General features: G+C 42.8%; 1 protein-coding gene across 1 annotated transcript in view; it reads left to right on the top strand.

The window, feature by feature from the left end:
* The window catches only part of LRP11 (low density lipoprotein receptor-related protein 11), a 48,605-nt gene extending 33,538 nt beyond the window's left edge, over nucleotides 1–15,067 (top strand). The window contains exons 6-7 of the mRNA XM_011947368.1: nucleotides 6,874–6,969; nucleotides 13,165–15,067. Coding sequence (XP_011802758.1) covers nucleotides 6,874–6,969; nucleotides 13,165–13,319 — 251 coding nt within the window. The 3' untranslated portion in view covers nucleotides 13,320–15,067. The remainder of the gene's footprint in view (nucleotides 1–6,873; nucleotides 6,970–13,164) is intronic.
* The last annotated feature ends 1,487 nt before the right edge of the window (nucleotides 15,068–16,554 follow it).

Below are 16,554 nucleotides of genomic sequence, written 5' to 3' on the forward strand. Positions count from 1 at the left end.
GGGCAGATCATGAGGTCAGGAGATAGAGACTATCCTGGCTAACACAGTGAAACCCCATCTCTACTAAAAATACAAAAACTTAGCTGGGTGTGGTGGTGGACACCTGTAGTCCCAGCTACTCTGGAGGCTGAGGCAGAAGAATAGTGTGAACCCAGGAGGCAGAGCTTGCAGTGAGCCAAGATTGCGCCATTATACTCCAGCATGGGCAACAGAGCGAGACTCCATCTAAAAAAAAAAAGTGCATTATTGTTCATGACACATGCCTGGAGGACCATCAGCTAGTACAATAAATATGAATGAGTTAAATTCACTGCTGCCTCCTTCCTGCACAGACATGTGGTGAGGACAAATAAGACTTAGCTCAGCTGGGCGCAGTGGCTCACGCCTGTAATCCCAGCACTTTGGGAGGCCGAGGCAGGCGAATTATGAGGTCAGGAGTTCGAGACCAGCCTGGCCAACATGGTGAAACCCCATCTCTACTAAAAATACAAAAAATTAGCTGGGCATAGTGTCAGGCACCTGTAATCCCAGCTACTCGGGAGGCTGAGGCAGGAGAATCGCTTGAACCCGGGAGGCGGAGGTTGCAGTGATCTGAGATTGCGCCACTGCGCTCCAGCCCAAGTGACAGAGTGAGACTCTGTCTCAAAAAAAAAAAAAAAAAAAAAATACTTAGCTCATGGAAGACTTGTTAACAAGATACTAAAATTAATACTAACAGTGTAGCATGCAAAGTAGTGAGATGTAGTTTTTCACCTATGACATTGACAGTGATGAAGAATTATAATAATTAATGTTTCTAAGAGTAGAGAGAAACAACTCTCACACTGCTGGTAGCAAGGCAGTTAGTCTGTCCTTCCAGAGGCCAGTTTCTGAAGTCTTAAAACTATGTATATGGTCAGGCGCAGTGGCTCACACCTGTAATCCCAGCACTTTGGAAGGCCAAGGCAGGTGGATCACTTGAGGCCAGGAGTTCTAGACCAGCCTGGCAACATGGCAAAACCTCATCTCTACAAAAACTATAGAAATTAGCTGGTCGTGTTTACCTGTAATCCCAGCTACTTAGAAGGCTGAGGTGGGAGAATCACTTGAGCCTGGGAGGTCGAGGCTGCAGTGAGCTGTAATCGCACCACTGCACCCCAGCCTGGGTGACAGAGTAAGACCTCATCTCTAAAAGAAAACTATGTGTGCCTTGACTCAATTATCCCACTTTGGGGGATTTATTCCACACAAGTTACTGAGGATAAAATGAAGGTTTGTGCAGACATTTGGTTACACCAGAGAATGCATGCTCAGTACACTCTGAGCCCCCGGGCAGGAGGAGCACAGAGCTCCAGTGTGGCCTGTGTTTGCTCAGCATGTAAAGGTACAATGGCTGGATTGTTAACCATGGTCACAGCCTTAGGGCCTGTTCTCTGTGTGGTCCAAGTCATTCATTAACAATTCCATCCTCTTGTATGCAAGCTACCCCAAGGAAACACATCTGGTTTCCAGCCCTACAAAGGGCTAGAAAAGTGGTGCTATATCCGCATTCATGTGGAATCTGATTTTTTGAAACTTGAGAGTTCGTGAGCATGTTAAAGTATTTCTTCCGATCATCCTGCATGCTCTGTGGCAGCTGGAAATGAAATGGAAACAGTTTCCCTCCAGCTGCCAGCTCCCTCTGAATGTGTCCTCATGCATAGTAAACATAATACATTCAGAAGAGAGGAAAAATAGTTCCTAAGACATTAACTCTTCCAGAAGGATCATTACTAAAAGTAACTATTTCCAGAAGCAAGTGATGTCATTGTTTTGTTCTGATTCGCCACACTGGCTAGAGCCTGTGATTGGATGTGTGAAAGTGAAGCATTTCTCTATGGCGTTCCTTATGCTGAAATTTAGGAAAAATGAATCAGGCAGTCTGGGAAATCATAGTGAATTCCTTCATGGAATGTAAAGCGCAGAAATTCACATTTCAAATACCCAGAAGGCAGGGCAAGGTCCCTGGGTAATCCCAGAGTCCATGGCAACTGCGCCTTCTGAAGTCTCCTGTGCACACTTCCCGCTACCTGATACCTGATCCTCCCACTACCTACACCACCATCTTCCTCTCCCCAGGGAATAAGGGCATTTAAGAAAATGCTCTTTAAAAAAAAAAAAAGAAAAAAAAAATTAAAGTGCTCTTTAATTTTGACAACTGAAGATTCAGAAAGAACTTGCATAGTTTTTTAAATGAACCTACCTCGAGGTTAGGTCCCTTTTGCAAGTACAGTTAGCCAGTTTCTCTACTGCATCCTTATGAAGCTTTGTCCAAGACTTTCCCAAAAATAATTTAAAAGTGTGTGATTTTGCCTGAGTATGAGTAAATAAATATAGTATCAACTTGGTTCTTGGAGTAAAAGACTCATATTTGCTAGCTGTGACCTTGAGAGCAGTATGGTTCAATGGAAGACTCCTGCTTTGGGTCAGTCCTGGGTTCTAATTCGCACCACCAATTACTAGCTAGTAGGTAATCAGTTTCTCTAAACTTCATTTCCTTACCTGTAAGAGAATAATAATCTCAGCCGGGTGTGGTGACTCACGCCTGTAATTCCAGCACTTTGGGAGGCCAAGGCAGGTGGATCACCTGAGGTAGGGAGTTCGAAACCAGCCTGACCAATATGGAGAAACCCCATCTCTACTAATAATACAAAAATTAGCCAGGTGTGGTGGTGCATGCCTGTAATCCCAGCTTCTCGGGAGGCTGGGGCAGGAGAATCACTTGAACCCAGGAGGCAGAGGTTTCAGTGAGCCCAGATCGCGCCATTGCACTCCAGCCTCGGCAAGAAGAGCGAAATTCCATCTCAAAAAAAAAAAAAGAGGATAATAATCTCTCATAATATGACTACAAAGATTGCATGAGATATTATATGTAAACATAATTTATGTCTCTCAGTAAATGTTAATGCGATACGAATTTTTGCTAGAACATTCAAGTCCAGTGGTATTCACTAGGAAACCAGGGTAAGAGAGCATCAAGTGTATAAGGCAGTTAATTCAAATAAAAATTAGAAATAGTGGGTTGGGCACGATGTCTCACGCCTATAATCCCAGCACTTTGGGAGGCCAAGGCGGGCGAATCACGAGGTCAGGAGATCGAGACCATCCTGGCTAACACGGTGAAACCCCATCTCTACTAAAAAAGAGAAAAAATTAGACGGGTGTGGTGGCAGGGGCCTGTAGTCCCAGCTACTCCAGAGGCTGAGGCAGGAGAATGGCGTGAACCCAAGAGGCAGAGCTTGCAGTGAGCCAAGATTGTGCCACTGCACTCCAGCCTGGGCGACAGAGTGAGACTCTGTCTCAAAAAAAAAAAAAAAAAATAGAAATAGTGCAGTGGTGTTTCCAGTACCGAGTTCCTTTAAGAATTAAGATGAGCAAGCTCTCATCTTCATTGAGAAGAAACAGAGTGAGGTGAGCACTGTAAATGCAGTTATTTTATGTTTTTTTGTTGGGTGAAAGACAAACCAGTTAATCCTCTGAAAAAAATTGAGAGTTAGTGAATTTTGGCACTTTGTTTTTATTCCTGACTCATTTTTATTTTTATTTATTTATTTATTTTTGAGATGGAGTCTGATTCTGTCACCCAGGCTGGAGTGCAATGGTACTATCTGGGCTAATTGCAACCTCCATCTCCCAAGTTCAAGTGATTCACCTGCCTCAGCCTCCCAAGTAGCTGAGATCACAAGCGTGTGCCACCATGCCCAGCTAATTTTTGTATTTTTAGTAGAGATGGGGTTTCACCATGTTGGTCAGGTTGGTCTCGAACTCCTGACCTCAAGTGATCCACCCGCCTGGCCTCCTAAAGCACTGGGATTACAGGCGTGAGCCACCATGCCCAGACCCTGGCTCATTATTTTTAAAAAGCAGGACTTGAGTTTCCAACCATGTGATTTTCCCACTTCCAAATTTATTATTGGAGAGAGAGATAAAGCAGAATGCATAGAAGTCACTTTGCAAGCTAACCTGGCATTATGGCATGGGGAGGAAGAAAAGGATGAAGGGAGAAGTGCCACAAGTGGTTTTTAGGTAATTTAGCAGTTTGATTTCCAAGCTGTTTCAGGGCTGCTAGTTTTGTGTGTGCGGCTGCTGGATGGACTCTTTTGCATATCAGTGATTTATATCTCTACAGAAAAAATCTTGTGTTTCTTTTGGAGATCCACGAGCAACTGGCATTTGAAAAAATCAGGCATTATTAACTTTAAAACACAGTAATGTTTTCTATATCTCTACCAAGCAAAAACTCAGGAACATTCACTGAAGTTGAGTGTCTGTAGTAATCTAAACAAGGCTTACATTGAACCTTCAAAATATTATTGAAAAGATTCATATTTTTGGGTCAGGTGCTCACACCTGTAATTCCAGCACTTTGGGAGGCCAAGGCGGGAGGATCGCTTGAGCTCAGCAGTTCAAGACCAGCCTGGGCAACATGGCAAAACCCCGTCTCTACAAAAAAATAGAAAAATTACTCAGGTGTGGTGATGCTTACCTGTAGTCCCAGTTACTTGGGAGGCTGAAGTAGGAGGATCACTTGAGCCTGGGAAGTTGAGATTGCACCACTGCACTCCAACCTGGGCAACAAAGGGAGACCCTGTCTCAAAAGGAAAAAAAAAATACTCATATTTTCAATATGGATATTGACACCATGAGATTTGCACCATAAAAGCAGTGGTTAAATATGTACCTTTTAACCACCTCACCCTGAGAAAAAGTGTAAAAAATTACTGGCCAAAAAAATTGCACTCTGTCTACTAGCAGTAAAAGTATAATAAAATAAATAAGCTTCATGGTCTTATTTTTCTGTATTAAATAGTGTTTTCCTATGTCAGCAGCTGTTTGCAATACTTGTAGTATAACTTCCTAGGCCAGAATCATATATAATAAAATCTTTTTTCTTTTTTTTTTTTTTTGAAAAGGAGTCTCACTCTGTTGCCCAGATAGGAGTGCGGTGGCACGATCTTGGCTCACTGCAACCTCTGCCTCCCAAGTTCAAGTGATTCTCCTGCCTCAGCTTCCCAAGTAGCTGGGATTACAGGCATGCACCCCGATGCCTGGCTAATTTTTTTGTATTTTTAGTAGAGATGGGGTTTTGCCGTGTTGGCTAGGCATGGGGTACTGCATGCAGCCCTTATGTAATAATATAGAACTACCTGGCCTGGGATCAGGTATGATATGAGAGAATCCAGGTAGCTGGAGAGGCCCTTGGTGACCACTGTCCTGGCTATTGCAGTGAGTTGGACACGAACAGAACTCTATTTGCAGGGAAATCTGATCCTGCAGCCTATGAGCAATGGCTGTGTTTTCCTCATCTCTCTCCTTCTGTCTGAGCTCAGAGTTTATGGAGAAAGCCCAAATTATTGGCTGTATGTAGGACCAACATACATGGATCTTTCTAGAGTAACAAGACACAGTAGATTGTCCCCAAAGTGCCAGGATTATAGGCGTGAGCCACTGCACCTGGTGCCACTGCATGCTGCAACTTTGTGACTTAGTAAATTTGCAAAATGCAAGTTACCAAAGAATTTTATATACCAACTTTAAATAGTCTTATTTCAGTTGCAGGACTTGGGAACATTTATGTTGATGCCATATGAGTAAAGAAGCTTTAAAAATTTTTTTGTTTCTCCATAAAATTTGTCATTAGATTATTTCTAATTCATTGCCATTAAGCATTGTAATATTCAAAAATCCCACTTGAGGCTGGGCGTGGTGGCTCACACCTGTCATCCCAGCACTTTGGCAGGCTGAGGTGAGCAGATCACTTGAGCCCACCTAGGGAACATGGCAAAACCCCATCTCTACTAAGAATACAAAAATTAGCCAAAAAAAAATCTGTGGTCCCAGCTACTTGGGAGAATCGCTTGAGCCCAGGAGGTCAAGGAGGAGCCCAGGAGGTCAAGGCTGCAGTGAGCCATAATTGCGCCATTGCACTCAGGCCTGGACAACAGAGACTTTGTCTCAAAAGTAAATAGGCCGGGTGTGGTGGCTCACGCTTGTAATCCTAGCACTTTGGGAGACGAAGGCAGGTGGATCACTTGAGGTCAGGAGCTCAAGACCAGCCTGGCCAACATGGTGAAACCCCATCTCTACTAAAAACACAAAAATTAACCAGGCATGGTGCGCACCCGTAATCCCAGCTACTCGGGAGGCTGAAGCAGGAGAATTGCATGAACCCAGGAGGTGGACGTTGCAGTGAGCCAAGATCATGCCACTGCACTCCAACCTGGGCAACAGAGAGAGACTCTGTCTGAAAAAAAAAAATAAGTAAAATAATAATAATAATTTCCCCCTCAGTATTATAACGCAATAGTTAAGTAATACATCATTAAATTAGAAGTACTGGTTTCTACCAAGAAACCAGTTTGCATCCCAGCCCTGTGTGAACCTGGGTAGGAATCTGATCCTGAGCATAACCAGAAAAAAATTGAGCTATTTATACCTGCTATCCAGAGTTGTGGTGAGAAAGAGAAAGAGCCTTATATATACCATTGTTTGTTCTTCAAAGAAAAACCTTTCTGGTTTCTGTTTTTCACGGCATGATATCCAGAGACTCCCTGTGACTCTTCTAGCCTGAGATCTCCCTTCTCCAAGAGGCGTGGTAGTAGTTCTGGTGCAGGGTGTGTCTTCCGCTCTCTCTGTGGGTGGTTTCGTATTAGCTGCATACTCTGCTTTATTCAATGGCTCACCTTAGTTATTTACTGCTTAACTATCAAACATAGGCCTTTGTTTAGTAGAGAAATAAATAATTCTTCTCTAAGGCTACTTTAAAAAAAAAAAAAGGAAAGGCTGTGTTTTCACATGTGTTTCCTGAAGTTTCTGATGCGTACACCTTCAATATATATTCTTTCTTTTCTGCAGATAGTAGTTCCTCAGGGAAGGACAGAAAAGAAGAAAATTACATTTTTGAGTCAAAGGGCGATGGAGGAGGCGGGGAACACCCAGCCCCAGAAGCAGGTAAATGTCCACCTTGGAAACCCTTTGCAGACTGTAGTCTTCTCAGAACTGCATGCCCTCTGGCTGAGGATATTCCCTGAAGCCATGAGAGCTCCTGACAGGAGCAGTCCATCAGTGGACCGGAAGAACTGGCTCCTTGTTGCTTGTATTGCACTGCATCTTTGGGCTCCTGATAGTAACCTACCATCTTTGGACCTCAGCTGCCTTTTCTATACACCCTTCCAGGTGTGACACCTGTGGAAAATGTCATACTTGTGGCATGGTGGGAGATCACAAACTTTAGAGTCAGATGCCATAATCCAAATCCTTGCTCCAAGCTGGGCACAGTGGCTCACGCCTGTAATCCCAGCACTTTGGGAGGCCAAGGCAGGAGGATCGTTTGAGCTCAGGAGTTCAAGACCGGCCTGGGCAATATGGCAAAATCCCATCTCTACAAAAAAGTACAAAAATTAGCCGAGTGTGGTGACACTCGCCTGTAGTCCCAGGGAGGCTGAGGTGGGAGGATCACTTGAGCCTGGGAGGTCGAGGCTGCAGTGAGATAAGATTGTGCCACTGCACTCCAGCCTGGGTGACAGAGTAAGGCTGTCTTAGAAAAAAAAAAAAAAAAATTCTCGCTTACCCACTAAACTGTGTGACCTTGAGCAGGCTGTCTTATCTCCCTGGATCTCAGTTTTCTCATTGGTAAGGTGAGGATAGTAAAATACCTGCCTCATAGGGTTGCTAAGAAGAATATATGGGATAATTAATCTAAAGCATTTAATGCACTGTGTGGCTCATATGATGAGCCAAATATAGAAATAATGGCAGTTATTACAGAGTTATTTATGATGAAAGAAGAGTAAAGGTCTTAGAGTACCTAGTTCTCTTTCCAAGTGCCCTAGTGACAAAGACAGAAAACAATAAGAATGAGGGAAGGGTATAGGAAGTAGAATATTTACTAAGTGGAAGAAGAATACAATAATGTCATTAATTTTGGTTGATTTTAACTAGCAAGAAAAGACTTTGGACACCATCCTGTAGAAAGGCAGGCTTTAGTCTTAAATCCCACAGACTGAAAGAAGCTTTAGGAGAATAAAATACAAACTTAAGTTATAAACATTGAGAAAACTTTCTTTTTACCCTATTTATAATATCAGGACAGGCCGGGCACGGTGGCTCAAGCCTGTAATCTCAGCACTTTGGGAGGCCAAGACGGGCGGATCACGAGGTCAGGAGATCGAGACCATCCTGGCTAACACAGTGAAACCCCATCTCTACTAAAAACTACAAAAAACTAGCCGGGCGAGGTGGCGGAGCCTGTAGTCCCAGCTTACCCGGGAGGCTGAGGCAGGAGAATGGCGTGAACCCAGGAGGCGGAGCTTGCAGTGAGCTGAGATCTGGCCACAGCACTCCAGCCTGGGCGACAGAGCGAGACTCCGTCTCAAAAAAACAAACAAACAAACAAAAAAATAATAATATCAGGACAATATGAAAATATAATGTTTAAACAAAAGATAGCTAAGAATAATCCAGATGTCAAGTACGTGGGTGACCCCCTTGGTCTGCTGGCCTCCTAGACTTAGCCTGTCCCAAGATATTTGAATAAAAGGGGCCCTGTGCCCTATCAAGGGAAGAGGGAAACCAGCCCCCCTCTTGCCTCCCCACCCATATGTATCCAGAGAGTCTCAGCTGTAGTTGACTGTTGCCTCTTCTGGTTGTTACATATATATTTTTTTTTAATTTTGTTGTTGAGATAGAGTTTCACTCTGTTGTCCAGGTTGGAGCACAGTGGCACGATCTCAGCTCACTGCAGCCTCTGCTTCCCGGGTTCAAACGATTCCCCTGCCTCAGCCTCCCTAGTAGCTGGGATTACAGGCGCATGCTACCACGCCCGGCTAATTTTTGTATTTTTAGTAGAGATGGGGTGTCGCCATGTTGGCCAGGCTGGTCTCAAAACTCCTGACCTCAAGTGATCCACCTGCCTCAGCCTCCCACAGTGCTGGGATTACAGGTGTGAACCACCACGCCCAGCCTGTTACATATTTTAAATGTCACCCCCATTCATATGAACGGAATACATAATTCATCACCCTAGCTGGTTACTGAGAATACCATCATGGTGTGTTTTAGAAGGAGCTAGAAAGTTGTAAATCTCAAATTATCCAAACTAAGCCAATTAAATATTACAAGTCAAGAATAGTTTTCAATATTCTGGCAAGTGCTTTTGGGAGATTTCATTTTCCTTGTCATAAAAGCATTAAACAGGAATCAGATCAGACCGTTCAGCAGCCTCATATCTGACTTAGCAAATAGAACATTTTCCCAGATCTTGTCTGTTTCATTGTTACCATAGCTAAACCTGAGCCCCGGCATTGGGATTGGCCTCTTCAACCACAGCTTCCTAACCCTTTAGCCTAAATGCTTGTGCTCATCTTTAAGCAAGTCCCCTGGAGTGGGGCTGGGTGTTGCAGTCCAATTGGTGAGAAATGATTTGGGGTTCCTGGGGTTTCTGTGGGTATTGACCAAAGTCTCTTTTTTTGTCCCGTTCCTTTGTAACATATGCACCTTAGGAAGGTGGAGGGAGAATGACACCTTGGGGCCACTTAGCCTTGTCAGAACTTCTTTCATCAGATGGAAACTAGGAGGCAGTGGTAGCTACTGAGGCCCCAAACTGCTGACATGGAGAGACCAGGCAGCCATCTTGACACCTCCAGGGCTGCTGTGTGTGGAATGAGACAGCTGTAGAATCCAGTGCCAGTCCATAGGTTTATCACCGATTTGTGTCTTTCACAATTCTCTGGAGGAATGCTGGCCTCTTCCAGAACTTTGATACCTAACAGTCTCTAAAGCAGCTTTCCCATCCCCTCCTCCGGCACCCAGACACTTTCAAACTGTTCTTGAGAATCTTGTTCAGGAGTTTTACCTGGGATTCTAAAAATACACCAGAGTTGAAGTGCCATGAGTGTGTCATCAGCTCCAGGTCCTTTTGTCTTCAAGAGGCTGCCACCTATACCTGGGACCAGATTTAACCCCAGTAAATCAAGACTGTCTGGAGTGAATTTCCTCAGCTACCTGCCCCCCAAATGTAAAAACTCATTTGGTTGCATTCACTCCTCTTCCTCTCCTCCAGTACTAAAGGAAGAGGGGTCCCCTCTTTCCAAGGTCTCTCTCCCTGATCTGGATATAGCCCCTGATTTCCTCAGGTGCATTTCTCATCATCTCCTAGCTCTCCCACGTTTTTCATCTGTTTCTCTACTGGCTCATTCCCCTGACTGGAATCACCTTCAGATTCCTTAATATGTAAAGAAACAAAGTAACATCCTCCCTCTTCTGTCCTCCCATAAATGAATTACTAATTGCTAAATCCAGTGGGCTCTCCAGGCTTTACCTCACTTGACCTCTCCTTAGCATTTGATTCAGCTGAGGACTTTCTTCTTGGACTAGTCTCTTTCCTCAGCTTCCAAAAGCCCACTCCCTACTACAGTGGTTGTCCTCCTGTTTCTCTGACTGGTCTTTTTCTGTTCTTTTTGGTCCTCTTCTTTTGTCTGCCCTCTAAATGCTGGTGTTTCCCAAGACCTTGTTCCTGGCTCACCTTTCTTTTTCCTTTCTCTCTGGCTGTCCTACCCACTATCGTGACTGCAGCTACCACCTTTATGCAGAAAGGCTCCCACATATTTAGGCCCAGATAATCCAAAAACCTAAGAGAAAATTCCACCTGATCGCCTGTAGGCATCTCAATCTGAAAATGTCAAAAAATAAACTTATCTCCTTCAACCACCCAACAGTCTCTATCATACATCAAAATCACTCAAGCAAAAATCCTACAGACCAGATAGATGGACCACCGATTTTATTAATACATCTATGCTTCATACATAATTTTATCATAGTAACTATAACACTTTGTTGCATTTTTTCCCATTTAAATGTCTGTCTACCCAGACTTAGTCGTTCAAAAACTGTCTCATTTACATTTTGCAGAAGTAGAGTACCATAGTGGTTAGAACCACAGGCTCTGGGGCTGTCCTGTCTGGGGTTATTTACTAGCTCTAATCTACCACTTAACAATCTTAGACCTAAGTCACTTCAGTCTTTCTCTTTTTTTTTTTTTTAAGACAGGATCTTACTCTGTCACCCAGGCTGGAGTGTAATTTAAGAGCTCACTGAAGCCTCTACCTCCCAGACTCAAGTGATCTTCCTGCTTTAGCCTCCCAAAGCATTGGGATTATAGATGTGAGCCACTGTGCCCAGCTTCACTTCTCTTTTTTTTTTTTTGAGATAGGCTCTCACTCTATCACCCACGCTGGAGTGCAGTAGCCTGATCATGGCTCATAATAGCCTCAACTTTCTGGGCTCAGGTGATTGTCCTCCTTCAGCCTCTCGAGTAGCTGGGACTGCAGGTGCATGCCACAACTGGCTAATAATTTTTTGTAGAGACGAGATCTTGCCACGTTTCCCAGGCTGATCTCGAACTCCTGGGATCAAGCAATTTGCCCACCTTTGCCTTCCAAAGTGCTGGTATCACAGGCCTGAGCCACCGTGCCTGGCCCTCACTTCATTCTTGATACCTTACCTCCCTTATTTGTAAAATGGGGATAATAATTGCACCAATTTATGTGGTGGTTGTGAGAAATCAATGATTTAACCTATAAAGCTGGTATTCTTGGCATTAGATTATCTTGCGGGGGTGGTATTTATTTACAGATAAAAGGATTACCAGCATTTAGCTCAGTGTCTGGCACCTGGAAGAAGGCTTTTAATGAATGCAGAATGAATGAATAAATGAGAGCAAATGTTATAGAATGAGCTACACAAGGGAGATGTTTCTCCTCTAGTTCTGCCAGTCGGCAAGATCCCTACAGCTAAAAACAGTTCCACCATGTCATCTCCAGACCTGGCCTGGCCACAGAGTAGATCAGACTAAAAATAGAGCCTGCTAAGCTAGATAAAAAAGACTGATCTTGGCACACCCTGTCCTTCCAGACTCCTGGAAGCCTCGCTACTTCTAGTCTGGTGTCAAGGATCTGCCTCACAGGAAAAACTAAAGAGATGTTTTCCTTTAACGTCCAAAATCACACCAGCATATTTGGAAGTTAGTTTTCAACAAAGGTTCTACTGACTGAATCGGTTCCCTGGATTTAGAAAGGAAATAAATTTCTTAAGCCCTAACCAGAACAAGAAATCAGGAGTTAGTTCATACTTAGTTGAAGAATGATCATGTATGAATCCATAAATATAGTCGATGACTACACAAAAAAAATTCATGATGAGAATGCCTATTTCAGTTGGATGTAAGAGTGATCAGATGGGCCGGGCGCGGTGGCTCAAGCCTGTAATCCCAGCACTTTGGAAGGCTGAGACGGGTGGATCACAAGGTCAGGAGATCGAGACCATCCTGGCTAACACGGTGAAACCCCGTCTCTACTAAAAATACAAAAAACTAGCCAGGCGAGGTGGCGGGCGCCTGTAGTCCCAGCTACTCGGGAGGCTGAGGCAGGAGAATGGCGTAAACCCGGGAGGCGAAGCTTGCAGCGAGCTGAGATCCGGCAACTGCACTCCAGCCCCGGCAACAGAGCAAGACTCCGTCTCAAAAAAAAAAAAAAAGAGTGATCAGATGGTAATATGTGTACCCATTGATGCCATTCAAATTTTGTAGGAAGCTGGTACAGAATTTGGTTTTAAAGAGGTCTGTGTTGGCTGGGCACGGTGCTCACACCTGTAATCCCAGCACTTTGGGAAGCCAAGGCTGGTGGATCATGAAGTGAGGAGTTCGAGACCAGCCTGGCCAAGGTGGTGAAACCCCGTCTCTACTAAAAATACAAAAATTAGCTGGGTAGAGTGGCAGATACCTGTAATCCCAGCTACTTGGGAGGCTGAGGCAGGAGAATCACTTGAACCTAGGAGGTGGAGGTTGCAGTGAGCCGAGATTGAGCCACTTCACTCCAGCCTGAGCAGCAGAGCAAGACTTCATCTCAAAAAAAAAAAAAAAAAAGTCTAGGTTTGGGACCTGAACCTATAACTTACAGCCTCCTAGGCAAATAAGCAAATTACGGAACCTCGCTACACCTTAGTTAACCTGCAAAACAGTGGTAATGCTAATACCAATTTGTTTGGATGAAATAAAATGGTGCATGAAAAGCGCTTATCATATAGTGACCAGTAGCTGTCACTGTGACTAATCACTGGCTTGCCCTCTTCATGTCTAACCTTCTCAAGGTGCGGTGCTACCCCTGGCGCTGGGTTTGGCTATCACTGCCCTGCTGCTTCTCATGGTTGCGTGCCGACTACGACTGGTGAAACAGAAACTGAAAAAAGCTCGTCCCATTACATCTGAGGAATCGGACTACCTCATAAATGGGATGTATCTATAGGAATGTAATTTAAATAGCTTGGGGCAAGGACATGTTTTGTTTATAAGTTATACATCAATTAAGTTCTGGATATTTACAGCTTCTTTCGTTTTTAATTGGGCCAGAAGATTCTGCAAATCCCAAATCTTTGTCTTTATTGTAAAAAAAAGTTCCTTAGGAAGTTGTAACATATTTTGCAATTTAGAGAGGAATTCATGATTAAAGATTTCTAAAAATATAATTCTGATTTATGTAAGCTGTCCCTGAAAATAGAAATTTGTACTTAGCTGAGAGAAAATTCAGCATTTCAGGAGGTGGTATTAGGATGACTGTGTTAACCCCTTACTTTTTAGAAGCCAACTGTTGGCCCCTTACCATGCTGGACTGCTATGGCCCAGCTTCCTCTTGTTCTGTGGCCCTTTTCTTCCTCTTTAAAGCTCCCAATGTTCTTTTTCTTTTCCCCTCTAAACCTGTTTCTGAGAGTGGATCTCAAGTGAGTTCATGCCTTCAATCAGATGTTACTTATGGCGGGTATACCTAAATTATAAACCTTATGTATAGGTCAGTGAGCCTAGGGAAGATGAGTGTGGGTCCTTCCCAGTCCTCTGACATCATGTCATAGAGGTGGCTGCCTCCTTAGACTGACCTTCGGGAGAAAAAAACCCAGACTTTGAATTAGAAAAGCTCTAAGATGGTCATGCAGTGAGACAGGAAATCAAGATGAAAGCAGAGAATCTGCCATGCCAAAAACGAACAGAAACTTAGTTGAGGGCAAAGAGAGCAAGGAGAACGTTTAATACTTCGCTACATCAAGTCAACACTGCTCCATGGTGAGATCACAGCAACTCATTTATATATGTATAGCCTTTGTTGATGAAAGAGAAAAATGCCAGTTGAAGAGAGGACACTGAGTGGATTCCTGGGTACAGCTTTTGTAAAAATATCATGGCTTTCATCCAGTGGAGTGAGTTGATTTTTTTTAATGTTATAAAATGTTAGAATGTGCCATCAGCTAATGCCAGGCTTACGTATTTCTAGGGCATAAAACAGTTTCTCACAAATTCATCTTTATAGAAAACCAGCATCTAGCTTAGCATCTTTCCCCTTTTAATTTGTAGGCTTTTAAAGGCAAATTATTCCCACCATCACTTAACGCCGGGATTATACACATTCTAGAAATGATTCTGAGAGGAATGTATAGTATGGTGCCTATCTACACTCACATGATGTTCTTATTTACATATGTTTTAACCATAAGTGGCAAATATTTAAAAATATTTGAAAAACACTCCAGAATCTAGTACACTTTATTTTTAGACTGACCCTGAAGTAGGTTGTTCTTTTAGCAAAGGGTTTAATTTGGGTGGGGAATATAACATATCAAAATACATGAACAAATGGAAAGGTACTTCTAGAAAAGCAAAGAAATTGGGTATCATTTTTGTTTCTTGGGAAGCTAGTTTTGTTGAATGTTTAGAATTGAGCAAAGATTTAAATTTTCCAAGGGCAGTTTAGAAAAATTAACTTAGTGAATGAACTTAAGATGTCTGTACTCTATATGTGATGCTGTGCAGTTTGTTTTTCTATGGAAAGATGTCACCTATAGCCATAACCAATAAAATAAAAACTGATGAGGCATGCAGCTTTCAGCACATCTTTTATACATGAAGAAATTAATTTTGTGTTGCTATGGTGTTGAAATATCTGAGAAAAGATGTTCTGTATCTATGTAAACATGATTCCTTTAATAAATTGTATTTTATTATTAAGTCTTTTTTTCCTTTTAATATAAGTTGCTATTATTGACTGAGCTGTTACTGCATTATTTGGATTAAATCATACCAATCCTATTTTACAACAGGGGAAATTGAGTATTACAGAAAGTGACTTGCCCACGGCCACATAAAGCATACTCAAGGGAAGGAGAATCAAGGTCTACAAAATATTTATATTACCAGGTAGACTGAATGTGACTTTTAAAAGTGATCTTACCTGTAGATGATTGAAGGAGTTCTGAGTGATACTCGTGCCTCAGCCTCCCGATTAGCTGGGACCACAGGTGTGTGCCACCATGCTCAGCTAATTTTTGTATTTTTTTAGTAGAGATGGGACTTCGCGATGTTGGCCAGGCTGGTCTCAAACTCCTGACCTCAGACGATCCACCTGCCTCGGCCTCCCAAAATGCTGGGATTACAGGTGTGAACCACCATGCCCACCCGAGATGTATATTTCTATTTGTCTTTCCATTTTGCTGTTCAAGGCCCACTCTTGATTACTTCACCTGTGTAAACAAACAGGTGTGCTGTGCTGCAGAACACAAGCCACCATCCTTACCTTCAGATGTTCGCTCAACATCATGTTGATGATGCCTCTTAACACAGCATCTGAGCCTGAGATTCCATAATTTGGACTCCTTGTTAAATTCAATCATATTGTCTCAAAACAATTTCATGTTTTGGTTTGCTTTCTCAAAGTGGATTATGCCACTTTATTCCTAGCAGAATTAATGTTTTGTTTTCTGGACTCCAGGTTTTCTACAATTTTTTTGGATTAAAATTGAACGAGAATTTCTAACAAAGACCTGCCCAAGCTGAATACAAAGAGGGAAAAGCTTAGTTTGCAGTTTGCCATTCACAAATTTCTCGTCTCACAGATGCTTTTTAAGCATCTGTTCTGCAGACTTTTCTGTTCCTGTCCCCATTTTCCAACCTACTGGATTCTAGTATTCTAAAAATAAAATGAATATTTTAAGTTATAGCTACTTTAGTGGATAAACACAGATTGTCCAGCTAAACAGGAAACCACCAAGGACAGAAATAAAGTTAGACATCCCAAAGCTGAATGTTTTTGGGAATTGACGGGTTAGAACTGAGCCTTCTCCTATATTTCCCATATTTAGGTCTAAGCATATCTTCCTTCCTAATTATTTTAATTCTCAAATCACATTTTTAAAATCTTGTTATGTCATCACCCTGCAAATTGGAAAGAGATCAACTTACTATTCAGCTTAAATCCTTTTATGAAGTTATTTCAAAATTTAGGAAACTTCTCAAAATATTTTAATACAAAAATAATGTTACTTTTACAAAAATAGCTTAGGGAAATTGGGCCAGGTGCGGTGGCTCATGCCTGTAATCCCAAGACTTGGAGAGGCCCAGGTGGGCAGATCACCTGAGGTCAGGAGTTTGAGACCAGCCTGGCCGACATGGTGAAACCCTATCTCTACTAAAAATACAAAAATTAGCCAGGTGTGGTG

The sequence above is a fragment of the Colobus angolensis genome, unplaced genomic scaffold (assembly GCF_000951035.1).
Source record: "Colobus angolensis palliatus isolate OR3802 unplaced genomic scaffold, Cang.pa_1.0 Scaffold263, whole genome shotgun sequence".
NCBI lineage: Eukaryota > Metazoa > Chordata > Mammalia > Primates > Cercopithecidae > Colobus > Colobus angolensis.